Source organism: Metopolophium dirhodum, chromosome 8, assembly GCF_019925205.1.
Source record: "Metopolophium dirhodum isolate CAU chromosome 8, ASM1992520v1, whole genome shotgun sequence".
Lineage (NCBI taxonomy): Eukaryota > Metazoa > Arthropoda > Insecta > Hemiptera > Aphididae > Metopolophium > Metopolophium dirhodum.
The window spans coordinates 33,283,305-33,299,004 of NC_083567.1; the positions used below are offsets into that span (position 1 = coordinate 33,283,305).

General features: G+C 29.2%; 1 protein-coding gene across 1 annotated transcript in view; it reads left to right on the forward strand.

Annotated features, from left to right (window-relative positions):
• Nucleotides 1-10,688, forward strand: part of LOC132950487 (myosin-IIIb-like) — a 29,946-nt gene extending 19,258 nt beyond the window's left edge. The window contains exons 5-23 of the mRNA XM_061021978.1: nucleotides 2,165-2,470; nucleotides 3,526-3,693; nucleotides 3,805-3,921; nucleotides 3,997-4,185; nucleotides 4,823-5,025; nucleotides 5,088-5,232; nucleotides 5,332-5,524; nucleotides 5,606-5,813; nucleotides 5,882-6,026; nucleotides 6,102-6,252; nucleotides 6,324-6,559; nucleotides 6,632-6,924; nucleotides 7,019-7,184; nucleotides 7,267-7,554; nucleotides 7,616-7,696; nucleotides 7,777-7,872; nucleotides 9,607-9,677; nucleotides 9,743-9,814; nucleotides 9,897-10,688. Coding sequence (XP_060877961.1) covers nucleotides 2,165-2,470; nucleotides 3,526-3,693; nucleotides 3,805-3,921; nucleotides 3,997-4,185; nucleotides 4,823-5,025; nucleotides 5,088-5,232; nucleotides 5,332-5,524; nucleotides 5,606-5,813; nucleotides 5,882-6,026; nucleotides 6,102-6,252; nucleotides 6,324-6,559; nucleotides 6,632-6,924; nucleotides 7,019-7,184; nucleotides 7,267-7,554; nucleotides 7,616-7,696; nucleotides 7,777-7,872; nucleotides 9,607-9,677; nucleotides 9,743-9,814; nucleotides 9,897-10,041 — 3,273 coding nt within the window. The 3' untranslated portion in view covers nucleotides 10,042-10,688. The remainder of the gene's footprint in view (nucleotides 1-2,164; nucleotides 2,471-3,525; nucleotides 3,694-3,804; nucleotides 3,922-3,996; nucleotides 4,186-4,822; nucleotides 5,026-5,087; nucleotides 5,233-5,331; nucleotides 5,525-5,605; nucleotides 5,814-5,881; nucleotides 6,027-6,101; nucleotides 6,253-6,323; nucleotides 6,560-6,631; nucleotides 6,925-7,018; nucleotides 7,185-7,266; nucleotides 7,555-7,615; nucleotides 7,697-7,776; nucleotides 7,873-9,606; nucleotides 9,678-9,742; nucleotides 9,815-9,896) is intronic.
• The last annotated feature ends 5,012 nt before the right edge of the window (nucleotides 10,689-15,700 follow it).

Here is a 15,700-nt window from a genome sequence, read left to right on the forward strand (position 1 = left end):
AACATTTTAATGCCGCTCTTCTTTATCGATATTTTTTTCAATTTCGCCGCCTTCAATTTCTTTAAAATTGTACGTCGCCATTAAGCAAAGCGTGACTTGCTTGTGCCCTAGCGACAAGCCTGCCGATATATAGTATGTAAGTATGCCTATATAATTTGTTAATTTGTAGGGGGACGGAGTTAACACTATTTTCATTCCACATTTTAACACAGTTGTTTAAAATATATACATTTTTTTGTCGCAGATTAAATATTGACAATTTAGAAAAAGGTTTATATTTTGTCATGATTTATTTAACTACACACGCGCTCACGTATTCTCGTCGATAACTCATTATCGTCAAATGTGGACATCAATACATCATTAGTGCGCGCTATACCTCATGATGGTTTAGAGAAACTCACGTGTACTTATAAACGCCGCGTAAAATGGTGTACTGACCGGTTTTGAAATATGTAACAGGTGTAAGATATATAATTTTTTTTCATTAATTAAAAATTAATTAATACCATACGTCGCTGATCATTAAAACGGCGACTGAAATGTAGGTGAACAACCTCTATACGTCGTTATTAAACTGTAGTACCTATAATCTAAGTACATTGATTCCAATTGACCACTGAAATAAAATATATTCATAGATCTATGTACTCGAAAAATTAACATTTTGAATCAATTGAACCTCCAACAAATCACAGACAATGTTGATGATATAATATAATATTATATAGTTCACTTTAATATTTGTAACGAAACTAAACGTGAACTTCTGAACTTAAATTTACTTTGATAATATGTTATGCACTTGTAAGAGTGCAAGACGAGGACAACAAATGTAAATCCTCTTATTATTGTAATTACGTCGTCAAACCGTAAACGGTTGAGGGTATTTGTCACTTGTACCTATTAAATATATCGCCTAGATTGGACTTTAGATCAAAAATTTATTGATTTGCACGTGGTGGGTGAGTTAACGATGAAAAGAGAAATAAGAAAGCATTTGTATTAGAAGGTACACGGATTATTTCGATATTTATTAAGACGATAACGATACAGCCATACGCTACACTATGTCTATACTTCCTATAATTTAATTTTAATAAAAGTTTAGTGGCAATTTGTGATGGCAAAAATAATAATCAGCATATAAATAAACAGTTTTATTTAGACGCCGTCATATTATAATTATTAGAAAATTCAACCATGGAGATTATAATATTTAATATATACTTAATTCGAAGAGATCATCATGTCAAAATAATAACTCTTAATCGAATTTCACTTTTGTGTACACCGTCTCCTTATGCAGTGTACACATGTTTACCATTAATTATTAATGCTGTAATCATCAATTTTTAATTGATCAGATGATTATAGGTGTATAGATAACTGTATTGAATAAAATATGATCATGTATAATGTATATACTTTAAAATTGCATATTATACATAACACCGTGGGTTTTTAACCTTTTTATTTAACAAACATTATCCAAAATATCATAAAAAAATTTCAAATATTCTGTTGGGAATATATTATGTTTTTGCGGAACTTTAATATACTCAACAAAATTTTGTCGGAATCGCGTTTTTGTTTAGAAACTTACTTTCGAGGAAAATGTATACTATTTAGTTACTGTATAGGTATGTACGGTATATGGTTCTGAAGTACTTACTACACAAAACAAATACTTTTCTGACAATATACGTTTCTGAATTAATTTACTAGGTAATCCAACAAAGTACGTTTTCAAATCAATAAGTACCTACAGATCTAAATCGATATTTCCCGGAGTCTTCACATATACAATAGCGATCGCTATATGGAAACTGGAAAGTAGTCTCCGGCTTCCTGAGAGTAAATTGTTGTTTATGTCATTAATTAATTAATAAACGATGGCGGCGTTATCGGAGTAATTCTCGAAAAGTTTTGGCAACGTCGTCGATAATCGATACCACAAGAAAAAAAAAATGCTGACGAATACAATAATTAATAAAAAAAATATTTTCCGAAATTTTGCGTTCTGAACAATAATTACAAACAAAATATAGCCATCCTGTTGGTCTTATATCGGTTTTGACGTACCAATAATAATAATGTTGAAGCGTGGATATAATAATAATAATAATAATAATAATAATTAATCGCTTGATTTATTTTCCAGGTAATCGCTTGCGAACAACAACGGGATTCGTCATACGACAGTAGATGTGATGTATGGTCGTTGGGCATAACGGCTATAGAATTAGCTACTGGAGATCCTCCGCTCAGTGGATTGCATCCGATGAGGGCTTTATTTCAAATACCGCGGGAACCGCCACCTGTCTTGCCGTTGTCGGCTCGACCGGATGCGCCCAAATTGACGCACTTCGTGGCCAGATGTCTGATCAAAGATTTCGAACAGCGACCGACCACCGCCCTACTCATACACGACCCTTTCGTCGTTCACGGGTCAAAGTGCATTCACAGGGTACGTGCCGTGTAATACATATTATTACCGATATTTATATTTATATATTATACATTATGTTAATTAATTGCAAAAATCAGACACTCAAATTTCACAATGTTTTGCGAATATTTTCACATTTTAATATGTAATTCATATCAATAAATATAATTTTTTAATTAAGTACAACATTTCAGATTCTGAGAGGAGTGATAAATGTATTGATTTTACAATGATGTGTTTTTTGAAAAAAATGTTTTTTCTTGTTCGCCCTCGCGGACAGTTAAAGTGCTTAGATTTTCTTTAATAGTATCTTTTCTGATAGGAAAGTGAATCTAGTTAAAATGCCCAATAGTATTCCAGTAGTTTTCAAAAGCACCGTGAAAAACAATAGAAAAATTAAGGAAAAACGGGAATTTTTACGTAAAATCGATTTTGGTTTTTGGTGTAACTCTAAAACAAATTACCGTAGATGCATGAAATTTTTGACTGAATGTTTATATTAGTATTTTCTATACACCATAACATTTTCAAAATATTTCGACTTATTTTGAGCTGTTTACAAACATTTTCAGTTTCCAATTTTTTATTTTTTTTCTATAATTGTCAATAAAGTTGTATTCGATGTGATATGCGTGAAAATGTAATTTAAGGTACCTGATATATTGTTACAATAGCAGTTGAAAAATATTAAAAATACGTAGGCACAATTTTTTTTTTTTATAAGCATTTTTGAATGTTGACAAAATGTATCAAATTTAAAATTTAATAATTATTTTGATGTTAAAAATTTATAAAACGTTCCACTTTTATATCTAAGGATTAAAAATTTAAAACAAGGTTCCACGTAAATAGGTTATGTATAAATTACTTTATTCACAATAATATCATCAAATATACTTAGTAATATCATAGGCTGACGGACCGTTCTTATACAATGGTATTATATCATTGAATTCAAATTTAACTCCATCCATTACAGTGACCCACTTGTAACCTACTGTACAGCAAAGCGACATCCACTTGCCCACCTTTTTTTTTGATTTCAAAATTTTTATCAAAGTATCTATTTACAGGTCCGCGAAGAACTCAGAGCTGAAATACGATATCAAAGAGAAGTCAGCGGTAGAGTACAAAAGCATCCGGATGTGACCACTAAACATGGTAAACTAAAAAGTAAACGCAAAAATCCTCCCACTACCATTTATGTCGACGACTTAGCCGCCCTAGACAGTTTGTCGGAGGTATAGTACATTACATTGTATAGTATACAACACTATACATTAATTTGCCATACTTATACTCTTTTTAATAAATACTAATTAAGTTTTTCCCTATATAATATGTCCATATAGGAGAGAATAGTCAATCAACTGAAAAAAAGATATCAGATGAATTTAATCTATACGTACATCGGGGACATCCTGTTGGCCATAAATCCATTTACGCCACTTCCGTTATATACGTCAGCGGTGAGTTATCAAAATAATCTTACACATCATTAAATAATAAATATAGAAAAAGTATATAATATGAGTTCTGTACAGGAGCAAAAGAAATACTGCAACCAAATGAGAGCAGCGTATCCACCTCACATATTTGCGATAGCCGATTCAGCGTACCAGTTTATGCTCCATGAAAAAGCCAACCAATCCATTGTGATCAGTGGAGAAAGTGGTGCCGGAAAAACCGAATCCGGTAACCTGTTGCTCAAACAACTCGTGTACCTTGGCAAGGTGAGTCGAAATCTCCTATAGCTGTTGAATCACATGCAGGACCGGCTCAAGGGAAAATAGTGAACTAGGCAAAATCAAATTTTGCCGCCCTTAACAATAGAATATTATCAGTATTTTAAAAATGCCGCCCTCTTACTAATGTGCAGCTTAAGTGCCGCCCTAGGCATGGGCCTATGTCGCCTACCCCTTGAGCCGGGCCTGATCACATGTGTAATACTATAATATAGTAAGTGTTTATTTCTCACTAGATTTTTTGAGATTTAAAAAATAGTACATTTTTACTAACCAGGAAGTCAACATTATATTTTTCAAATATAAGTGGGTTGGGGGAGGGAAGACTATTAATGCCCTCAAATGTGTGATATAAAAAATGTTTAGTGTAATGTAAGAAAATTAAAAAGTTTATAAAGTATACAGATTTCCATAATTATTTTTTTATTTGTGTTTATTTGAGCACTTCAATATAATGTAGGTACCTATATAATTGGTAATTTGCTTGTACCTAGGTACTTTTTTCTAACTATTATACAATTAATAACTTTTTAGGAATCTCTTTAGCTTATCTTAGGTTTTGAAATAAATAATTTAGTCTCAAAAAAACATAAACTATTTGTTACTAAATATGTATTTATTACAGGCACCAAACAGAAATCTAGAACAAAGAATACTCCAGATGAACCCGATTATGGAAGCGTTCGGAAATGCAAGAACTGGTATTAATAATAATTCTTCAAGATTCGGAAAATTCTTAGAGCTGAGCATGACCAAAAGCGGCCAATTGAAAGGAGCTAGAGTGTCAGTTTACCTACTTGAACAGTCTAGAGTCATTCAACAAGCGAAGTAAATTTTCTATTTTTATCGTAATTGTAATACCTTTTAACATGTTGTTATTTTGATTTCAGTAGGGAGAGTAATTTCCATGCTTTTTACTACATTTACGACGGGTTGGAACATGATAAACGGCTTAAAGAGTTTCATTTGGATCGTGAGCTACGACAAATGCATAGTTATCTTCCATCAGACCGTCAAGACAACAAAACAAAACAAGTAAGGATTTTTTTCTTTTTACTAATTTACCCGTTATAGCTTTTTCTGTATATAGGTGGGTATTTATATATTTTATTTATTATGTATGTTTTATTTCAGAATAATGTAGATAAATTCGCTCAACTGAAAAATGCTTTCGAACAAGTTGGTTTCAAGGACGAGGAAGTAAATTCTATATACTGCATTTTAGCAGCCATCTTGCACTTGGGTGATATAGAATTTGGAGAAATCATCACTGATAACAATACAGACAACAAGAGTACTGTTATCGATTTAACACCAATCCATAGAAGTAATTATTATATTTTATCATGCATTTTTGAAATAAAATCTTTAAAATAACACATTGTATACTTATGTACCTTTATTTTAGCCTCATGTTTATTAGACATTGAAAGTTCAGACCTACTAGAATGTTTGAGTGTTAACAGTGTAGTAACAAGAGGTGAGATTATTCAAAGGAATAATTCTGTATCAGAAGCTGTAGCTACAAGAGACGCAATTGCCCGGGCTTTGTACAGTCGGTTATTTGATTGGTTGGTTAACTCGATCAATAGTTTATTGTCTTTTTATAATACCAGGTAATAGAACTAATCAGGAAATATTAAATAATAAGTAAGTAGGTAAATATATATATTTTTTTTTTCAGAGGAGAATACAATGTGATAGGAATACTTGATATTTTCGGTTTTGAAAATTTTACTTACAATTCCTTTGAACAACTTTGTATAAATATTGCTAATGAGCAACTTCAATATTTTTTTAACCAGCATGTTTTTGCTTTGGAACAAGCTGTAAGTAAAATAAATCCAATACCTATATAGTTATAATTACCAGTACAATAACACTGTAATTGTATATATTATTAGGAATACGAATCAGAGGGTGTCCCTGTTCAACATGTTGGGTTTTGTGACAACAGACCTGTATTAGATATGCTTGTGAGTAGACCAATGGGCTTACTGGCATTACTTGACGAGGAAAGTCGTTTTCCTAGAGCAACAGATCGATCACTAGTCGGTAAGTTTTAATTTGTCGAATTTCTATAGATTTCTATAAATATAATGTCTTATATTGTTTTTAACCTATAGAAAAATTCCATTGCAACATCAAATGTAATTATTATGTACGGCCAAAATCAAATGCTTTACAATTTGAAGTGAAACATTTTGCTGGCAATGTTACTTACCAAGCATCAGGGATGCTTGAAAAGAATAGGCACCTGTTAGCTATAGAGGCTATTCAGGTCTTAAGAAAATCCAGCAATAAAACTGTTCGAGCATTATTCCAAAGTCCGGTTACAAAAACTGGCAATCTTTATTCTCAAGTAATAATATTTATATTTTACTTTCATAATTTGTAACAATGTGAAAGATTAATAATATTCATCTAATTTTAGGACTCGTCTACAGGGTTAGTTGGACTCGCTTCACAATCTCGAGGCCAACAGACTGCAGCAACGTATTTTAGACATTCATTAGCTGAACTGTTACATCGTATGGGCTGTAACAATTCAGGTATAAGTTTGCCTAGGTTTGTTCGTTGTATCAAGCCAAACGATCAACGACAACCAAAACAATTTGATCCTCTTAAAGTCGTTGCACAATTGCGCTGCAGTGGAGTTATGGAAACAATTAGAATAAGACGAAATGGATACTCGCATAGACTACTATTTAAAGATTTTATAAGCAGGTAAATAATGCTCCTTGAATCAATTTTAATCATTACACTGTAATTATTGTAAATAATAAAAATAATATATTTGTAATTTATTTTCAATTTATAGGTATTCAATTTTAGGATTCCGGTTGTATGAGAAAGTTCCACCAACTAGAGATAATTGTAGACATTTATTGGTTAAGCTAAAATTAGATGGCTGGGCAATTGGAAAAACAAAAGTATTCTTAAAGTATTACCATATTGAACACTTGACAAAATTACATGAAAAACAAGTAAGGCTTAATACATTTTCGGTATCTTCCGTTTTCCTGATACACTGATGCAACTTAATAACTTATTGTTTATTGTCCTTAGCTACGTCACATAATATTTGTACAGAGTTGTGTTCGACGATGGCTAGCAATGAAGCATTATAAGGAAGCTATGTTGGCTAAACAAATGTCATGGGGAGCATTAACATTACAGAAACACACTAGAGGATGGCTTGCCAGACAAAAGAAAAAAAAGTCAAAAGGAGAAATACCTGTTGGTGAAGTGGCCCCAATATACAGGCAGGAACCCAAAGAAAACGATCATCCAATTAAAAATCAAAATAAAGTTAGCCCAGTTATTGTAGCAGAAAATAAAAAAACCTATATCCAAGTGAGTAGTAAGAATATTGTAAATTTAGTTAGTTGTTATGCTATTCATAATGTGTTTTCAGCAAAATGGTGTTAAGGTATTGCCGTGTAAAGTACAACAAAAAGTGGAAAGAGAAAAGCATTTAATTGACTTCTCAAAAAATGTAAGTATTTGTTGTTAAATCTATTATGGTTATCATTTATTATTTTTATACATAATAATATATGTCGTGACTAATAAAAGGTTCACGCTCGCAACAAAGAATTCTTCAAGTTCATTAAGAAAACAAACATTTCTGTTTGTTTGAACAATTTGAAAGACTTAAATACAACTGGTCAGGTACGCACTTGTACAATTTGATAATTCAATTAGATGCATTTGATGCATGTAGTATGTGCGCAATTAGAAAAGTAGACTTCAAGTCATTCATAACAAACAAATAATAATTGTATTGGCTATTTGTGTAGGACTTAGAATAATATGATAATTAAGGTAATAATATAAAAGATTTGTATAAATGTATATTTGAAAGGGAGGTTTAAATGTTAAATATATAATATAAGACATATAAGTCTATATAAAATGCATTAATATTATTATATTGAACTTATGGATGTGGCATTATATAAATATCTGTAATCTGTATGATAACACAATTAATATTGTTAACCGCAACATTGTTACAATTATACTCTTGTTTGAATGTTAGTTTCTTTATTGCTCAGAAGTTTTTGTGCGAATGAGAACCATTGTTTCTCTCTTTGTTAACTTGGTTTAAATGTTAACTGTTCAATGAAAATAGGAATGCCATATCCGGATGTTAAAAATCAATGATAATATTACAATACTAATAAACCAAAAAAATTGTATTTCTATGCAGGATGATTCAATAAGCGCACCACCTTTTTTCTTCACTAATACAGTTATTAAAAATCTCAATTTTTGGAATTCTTAAACTATTGAATTAATGGTTACAGTCCGATGTGAATTTAATATTTATCGGTCTAATATAATATTAAGAATAATTCTGATTACTATATTTTGAGTATATTTTTTAAACTTAATTTTTTAGTTCAATAAAATGTCACTATGGCAAACACTTTTCCTTCACCTAATACTTAAGATTTAAGTTGTACGACAAATCTTAAGAATTTTAAAATTTGGTCTTAATAATAAGTATAACTAAAAATTCCAAAAATCAAAATCTGAATAAATGTATTATTGAAGGAAAAAATGGGGTTGAGCATGCTTGGTGAATCACTCAGTATATTATCATGTTTAATTTTCTTAACTATGTGAATTTTAGTTTCAAAAATGATGTTTTAAGTATTATTTATTCATTCAAATTGGAAACAAAATATGAATAATACTGTAATAGAATGCTAATTACATCTGGTTTTTGATACTGATTGATATTACTAATTATAAAACCAGTATTTTTTTTTTGCTAGTCTTTTGCATTTGGATAGAAAGTTGGAGACTTTAGAAGGGTGTCATACAATGGTTTTTATGTTTGAACAAACTTATTTAACACAAAACTCTATATCATTCTATATTTCACTATTCATTTTTAAGTCTAATGTAGATTAATATTGGCAATATTCAATTGCTCATACATTGACTACAAGTTCTAATATTTTTAATTCCTATATTGAATTGAAACTTTTCAATTTCCTTGTAATTTAATTTAGTTTAAATTTTTGTATTATATTATCTTGTAACTTGTATACCTATCTAGTACAGTAGAACCTACACAAATTTCTAAAATATTTTGTTGAATAATTTATTATTATTTATTACCTTGTAGAAGTACTACAAGAGCATCTTGAACACCTGACTGTATTTCCGTTTAATTAAATATTTCTTTTTTTATACAATTTCCATAATGTGATTTTTGATAATGATTTTATTTTTTATTCTACACATTTAATTATTTACCCGCCCATTTTTTACTGTATGATATATAATAAATAAATAAAATATTCATTAAGTAGATTTTTATCTACTATAATACATTGCCACATCTTATGTTATTTGTATTTTAATTAAACAATTGTTTTTCTTATTTTACAGAAGGGTTTGGTGCACAATGCCATTAAAAAGCTTGTGAGTGAAAATTGTTGTAAACACGACTCTGAAAACAGGTAAAATTATCATTATAAAAAACTAAATTTGTCGACTTTTTTACTTCAATTCCATCATATTTTAGGTTGAACCCAATAAATTCAAAAACAAATAACATCCAACCAGTGAATAAACCAAAATGGGTTTCTCCATTAAGGTAAGTTAGCTGTGTGTGATAACAAGAAAACACTATGTTTATAATATTTATAAATCTTTTTTTTCTTATTTGTACCTCAAAGGTTAACTCCTCCGGACATTAATAGACTGCCAGAAGGGTTTGACTTCCGACAACTATTAAGGCCTACCCAGCATGCACCCACCGAATCCTTACGTAAAAGACTGGTACAGAGATCTAGACCTGTAGCGGCTAACGCTAAAGGATAATAATAACAAAATTAAAGTTTGCTATTTTTTGTAAACAGTATTTACTATTTTTGTAATAGTTGAATTTATTTAATATTTATGTATTTATTACCTAAAAACAAAATTCATTTGAGCGCTCTACTAGCCCAAATGTGGAAGAAAATTATTGTTTTTATTCTATTTGTATATTTTTTATTTCATAGACAAAAAGAAAATATATTTTTATAGTTCCTGTTAAGTCCAAAAATATGTATTTTATTTATCAAATTAACGGATTTTGTCTATTATTAAGGTATACTCGTAAGATTTTTTTATTAGTATTTCAACAATGTTCCTTAAGAAACTTTTTGGTGTTTCTAAAATTCTTAAAAGGGCCCAATATATTTATAATTGTGAATCACTTATTAACATTGCAAAACATATTATTTTATACTTTTGCCTATATTTTTTTCACACCATCTATTATTAGTCAGTTAGGATGTTCTGTGTTATAATGGAATGTAATTCATCTTATATAACATTCTCATTATGATAAAACATTGGTGTGTTGTTGTTATTATAGCTATATACTTTATATTTGTAATGTATTTATTATTTAGATTTGATGGTATCAAAATAAAATAACTGTTTTTTATTATTAATATAACACTATAAATATATTTTTTTTATGTATAGTTTACATTTAAACATGCAATTAAAGTGATATTGTTAAATTTAATTATATTGGTTAATTTTTTGACAACTTATTGTATATTATATTTTATTTCAACAGGTATAAAATCACTATTTCTACTTATCTTCACTTCCGAAAATTAAAAAACAAAAATATGTATATATATTGAATCGCTTGAATGAAGAGAAGGTTTAATTATGTGTCTTGGCTTTATAAATTACTTAAATTTCAAACCATATGCTCTAAGTTACTAAGCCAAATGAGACTTTAGACTTTTAAATGTCCCTCAAGTTGAGGTCTATACGTCTATACCAAATAGTTGATTTTTATGTAGTTCTTACATATTCCATATCAGATACCATATGAGCTAGAAGAATTACTAATTGTTACGTACTATCTAACATTTTGAAAACAAAAGTTTTAAATATCTGAAAAAGGAAATAAAGATTAAAGGTAGTATTAAAACTCCATATATAAAATAGTAAATTTCAATAGATGTGTTGGAACTTATCAAATAATTAAAATAATATAATAAAATACATATTATCTAGTAGAATTTACAATAAACAAAAAAATAGCATTTGACTACAAACACGTAAGCCATCAAAGAGAATCAATCCACGATATTTAAGGGGTAGATAATGATTTTGCTCTACTAATGAATTATATATACAAATAATTATAAAAACAATGATACATATAGTAAAGTAATTAATATATTATGGTCGTACCATGGCTTAAATATACAAGTTTATTGCAATAGTACCCTCACTATTTAATTTTATCACGTTAAGGAATTAAAATGACAGCATTAGGGGACGACCTATACTGGCTTTACTATGTATGATATTATATACTAAGATATGGACTGTACCCTTACGTTGATATTTTATTTTCATTTGATAACAATATAGGCTATGTGCAATAACCTTGTATATTTAAGCCATGAATGTTATTAACGATATAATAATAAGCCAACATACAGACACATAGGTACCAAATATGCCTTAAGAAAAAAAAAGGTGGATAAGTGGATGTCGCTCTGCTGTACAGTAGGTTACAAGTGGGTCACTGTAATGGATGGTGTTAAATTCGAATTCAATGATATAATATCATTGTATAAGAAAAACGATTATGAGCGAAAACGGTCAGTCAGCGCCTATGATATTACCAAGTATATTTGATGATATAATTATTGTATATAAAGTAATTTATATATAACCTATTTACGTGGAGCCTTGTTTTCAATTTTCAATCCTTAGCTTTAAAAGTTGAACATTTTATAAATTTTGAACTAAAAAATAATTATTAAATTATAAATTTGATAAATGTTGTCGAAATTTGAACTTTAAATGCTTATAAAAAAAAATTGTGCCTATGTGTTTTTAATTTTTTTCAAGCGCTATTAGAACGATATATCAGGGGCCTTATATTAATTTTTCACGCTTTTTTACCCAACAAATAAAATGTTATTGATATTTATAGAAAAAAAAACTCAAAAAATTGAAAACTGACAATGTCCGTAAACAGCTCAAAAAGAGTCAAATTATTTTTAAAATTGTATCGTGTATAGAAAATGCTAATACAAACATTCAGTGAAATTTTCAAGTATCTACAGTCATACGTTTTTTAATTACAACAAAATAAGAAAATCGTTACATGAGATATCGAGTGAATATCAAATGTTGTAGTAAAAATATGAATTTCAAACGCTCATAAAAATTTAATTTGACTTTCTTGTAGACATTTTTTTTTTTTTTGATAAAGGTAGACAAACTTATGGATAATCTTGTATTACATTTTCAAATCTTAGATTTAAAAAGACAAATTTTTATGAATTCTCAACTCAAAATAATTTGTTAATTTTCGCGATTTTTCCGTATTTTGTCAATATTTGAACTTTAAATGCTTATAAATAAAAACTGTGAATAAGGATTTTTAATTTTTTTCAGCTGCCTTTGAAACAATAACCTAGGAGCCTTCAATTAAATTTTCAAGCTTTTTTACCCAACAGATAAAATTTTATTGATATTTGTAGCAAAAAAAAACTAAAAAAAATGGAAACTGAAAATGTCCGTAAACAGCTCAAAATAAGTCAAAATATTTGAAAAATGTTATGGTGTATAGAAAAGGCTAATATAAACATTCAGTCAAATTTTATGTATCTACGGTCATTTGTTTTAGAGTTGCACCAAAAACCAAAATCGATTTTCTCGAAAACAGATTTTGCGTAAAAATTCCCATTTTTACTTAATTTTTCTTTTGTTTTTCACGTCGCGTTTGAAAACTACTGAGAAATTTTTACTTTTGAACCCCCAAAGTACCAATTAGATACACTTTCCTATCAGAAAAGTTACTGTTGAAGAAAATCCAAGCACTTTTACTGTCCTAAAAAGTGATGACAGACACAAAAATAAAAAAAAAAACACACATCATTGTAAAATCAATACATTCATTGCTTCGCTTAGAATCTAAAACGGCTAGGAAAATCAGTCTTGCAATGTGAATGTATTTTGATGTATATTACACCAACAATTCGACATATAATCAGGGCTGCATTTAGAATTAAGTCGCCCCGGGCAAACTTCTGGGAAATTTTTACTTCCCCCTCCCACCCCCCCCCCCCCCAAAAAAAAATAACAACTAGATTCACTTTCTTATCAGAAAAGTTACTTACTGTTGAAGAAAATCCAAGCATTTTTACTGTCCTAAACGGTGATGACAGACACAAAAATAAAAAAAACACATATCATTGTAAAATCAATACATTCATCGTTCCACTCGAAATCTAAAACACATATTATGTGCACACACATCATCCAATGTAAATCCAAATTGTAAAATCAATACAACATCGCAGTCATCGCTCCGCTCAGAATCTAAAAGTTAATTATTAGTTATTACTATTCACCGCAGGAAGATTTTCCATATCGATTTAATTTATTCCCGGGCATTGACAAAAAATAACAAAAAATAAATGGTTTTACTTTTTTTGCACACACATAATAATTATGTGTTTCCCGGCGTATTGTATAGGCAAAATAGGTACATTACTGAAGTGATCAATATTGTCCACAATAATTATTAATTACATTTACGCAAATTTACTCCATTCACCAAGATAAAGTGGTTGCGCATAATCCAACTCAAGTTAAATTCAGATAAAATTGTATAGTAAGTGTATAGGATAAACGCTGATGGATGAATTTGTAATGCGTAATGTATTTAGACGAATGTATATTGTATTAATCGAATTCAATTTTAGCACATCTATTACATGAACACATTACACATTACGCATTACAAATACATTAGTTTCAATTAACTTTTTTGACAAACAAACTATATGTCTGTTCTGATACATTTTGTTAAAATGTAATTAACATTCTATATGTGGTGAGTTGGCCTATGCCCTCACATGTTTAAGTGAACAAAAATGTCTTGGTATATTTTATATTCTATACTGCGTTCATAACACCGTTAGTTGAATTATGTATTAAACCTACAAATACAACCACATATTATAACAGAATAAAAAAAGTAGGTCAGCGCATTTCGGTGGTGGATGTTTGTCCATCGTCCCTTCGGGCCTCCGACAAGATAGTGTAATTTTACTGTATTCGATTTGAATGCAATGATTGCATTCGATAAAAAACGATTCTGAGCGGACGAGGGAATCTTTTTTATTTAATTTTATTCGTTTCTATGGTGATAAACAAAGCGTTTTAAGAACAGCTTAAGAATGATTTATATAAATAGGTAATTTATATAATTATAATTATAATTTATAATTAGGAAATATCATAAAAATGAAAAAAAATATAAAAGAAAAGAAAAGAAAAAGCTCATAAGTCGCTCAGATGTTTTAAAAATGTTACCATGTCTAGGCTAATAAACAACAAAAAAACTCCCAAAATTAAAATGTCTATAAATAGCTCAAAAGTAGCTAAAATTTTCCAAACTTTAAACTGTAAAGTTTAAGGAACAAAATCCAAAATACAACAAAAAATATCTCTTCTCATTTTTCATTTGAAGCAATATTTCTGGTAGAAAACGTCGTCCGTAATTATTTAATATTATAAAATCGTGAAATCGTACGTTTTTTCTCCTTTAACCGCTTTTATTTCGAGTAGCGTTTCGAAAATCGAAAAATGACCTCTCTAAAGTACCATCTGAAGAACATTACCTTTCAGAAAAGATGATATACTTGATACTTTTGAGCAAGTTTAGAGGGAGAAAAAGTGTTTATAGAATAAAAAAGAAATAAACATCATTGTAAAACCATTACATTCCTCGCTCCGCTCAGAATCTAAAAATAATATTATTCGTGTTGCACACATAGATAACTATTAACTACAGTACATAAATGTATAATAACTATTTAGCCGACTGTGTTCTTATCAATTATATAGGTAGGGATGGTAGTCGCTTAGGTACAATTGGGCAATGTGTTACCAAAAAAAGTAAAGTGATAAAGTAGGTATTTCTTAACCGTGATGTTTACTGATCGTTAAAATTGTATGAAAACATTAAATAACAAATATAGCTGATCCAAGGTGTATTGATGCACTTTGGGCTAATCCATCGTTGAAATTATATTATATACTTTTAGATTAAAGGAAGCCTTTTCATATTGGATATTTTTTTTGGAATTTACAAATTATTGCAAATTTAAGTCTAACATCAAAAAAATGGGAAAAGTTCATCTAACTGACAAATTCTGGCTGCCTGAATATTTTTCAGCATTCTAAAATACATAATAATATATCCACCAATAACGATTGTATCACCATTATGCAATATTATGCTGTATTTTTGAAAATATAAGTTTTTTTCATTCATTCAAAATTTAACCGGTATTCGTTTAGTTTGTGATCTACCGAGTAAATTAAGTTTAGTATGTGACCTACCAAGACGATTATTTATATTATGTATTTATGTAAGATATGAGTTATGAATACCTATATCTAATAACAGACAAGATACATTTTTTTAAATTTTTTAAGT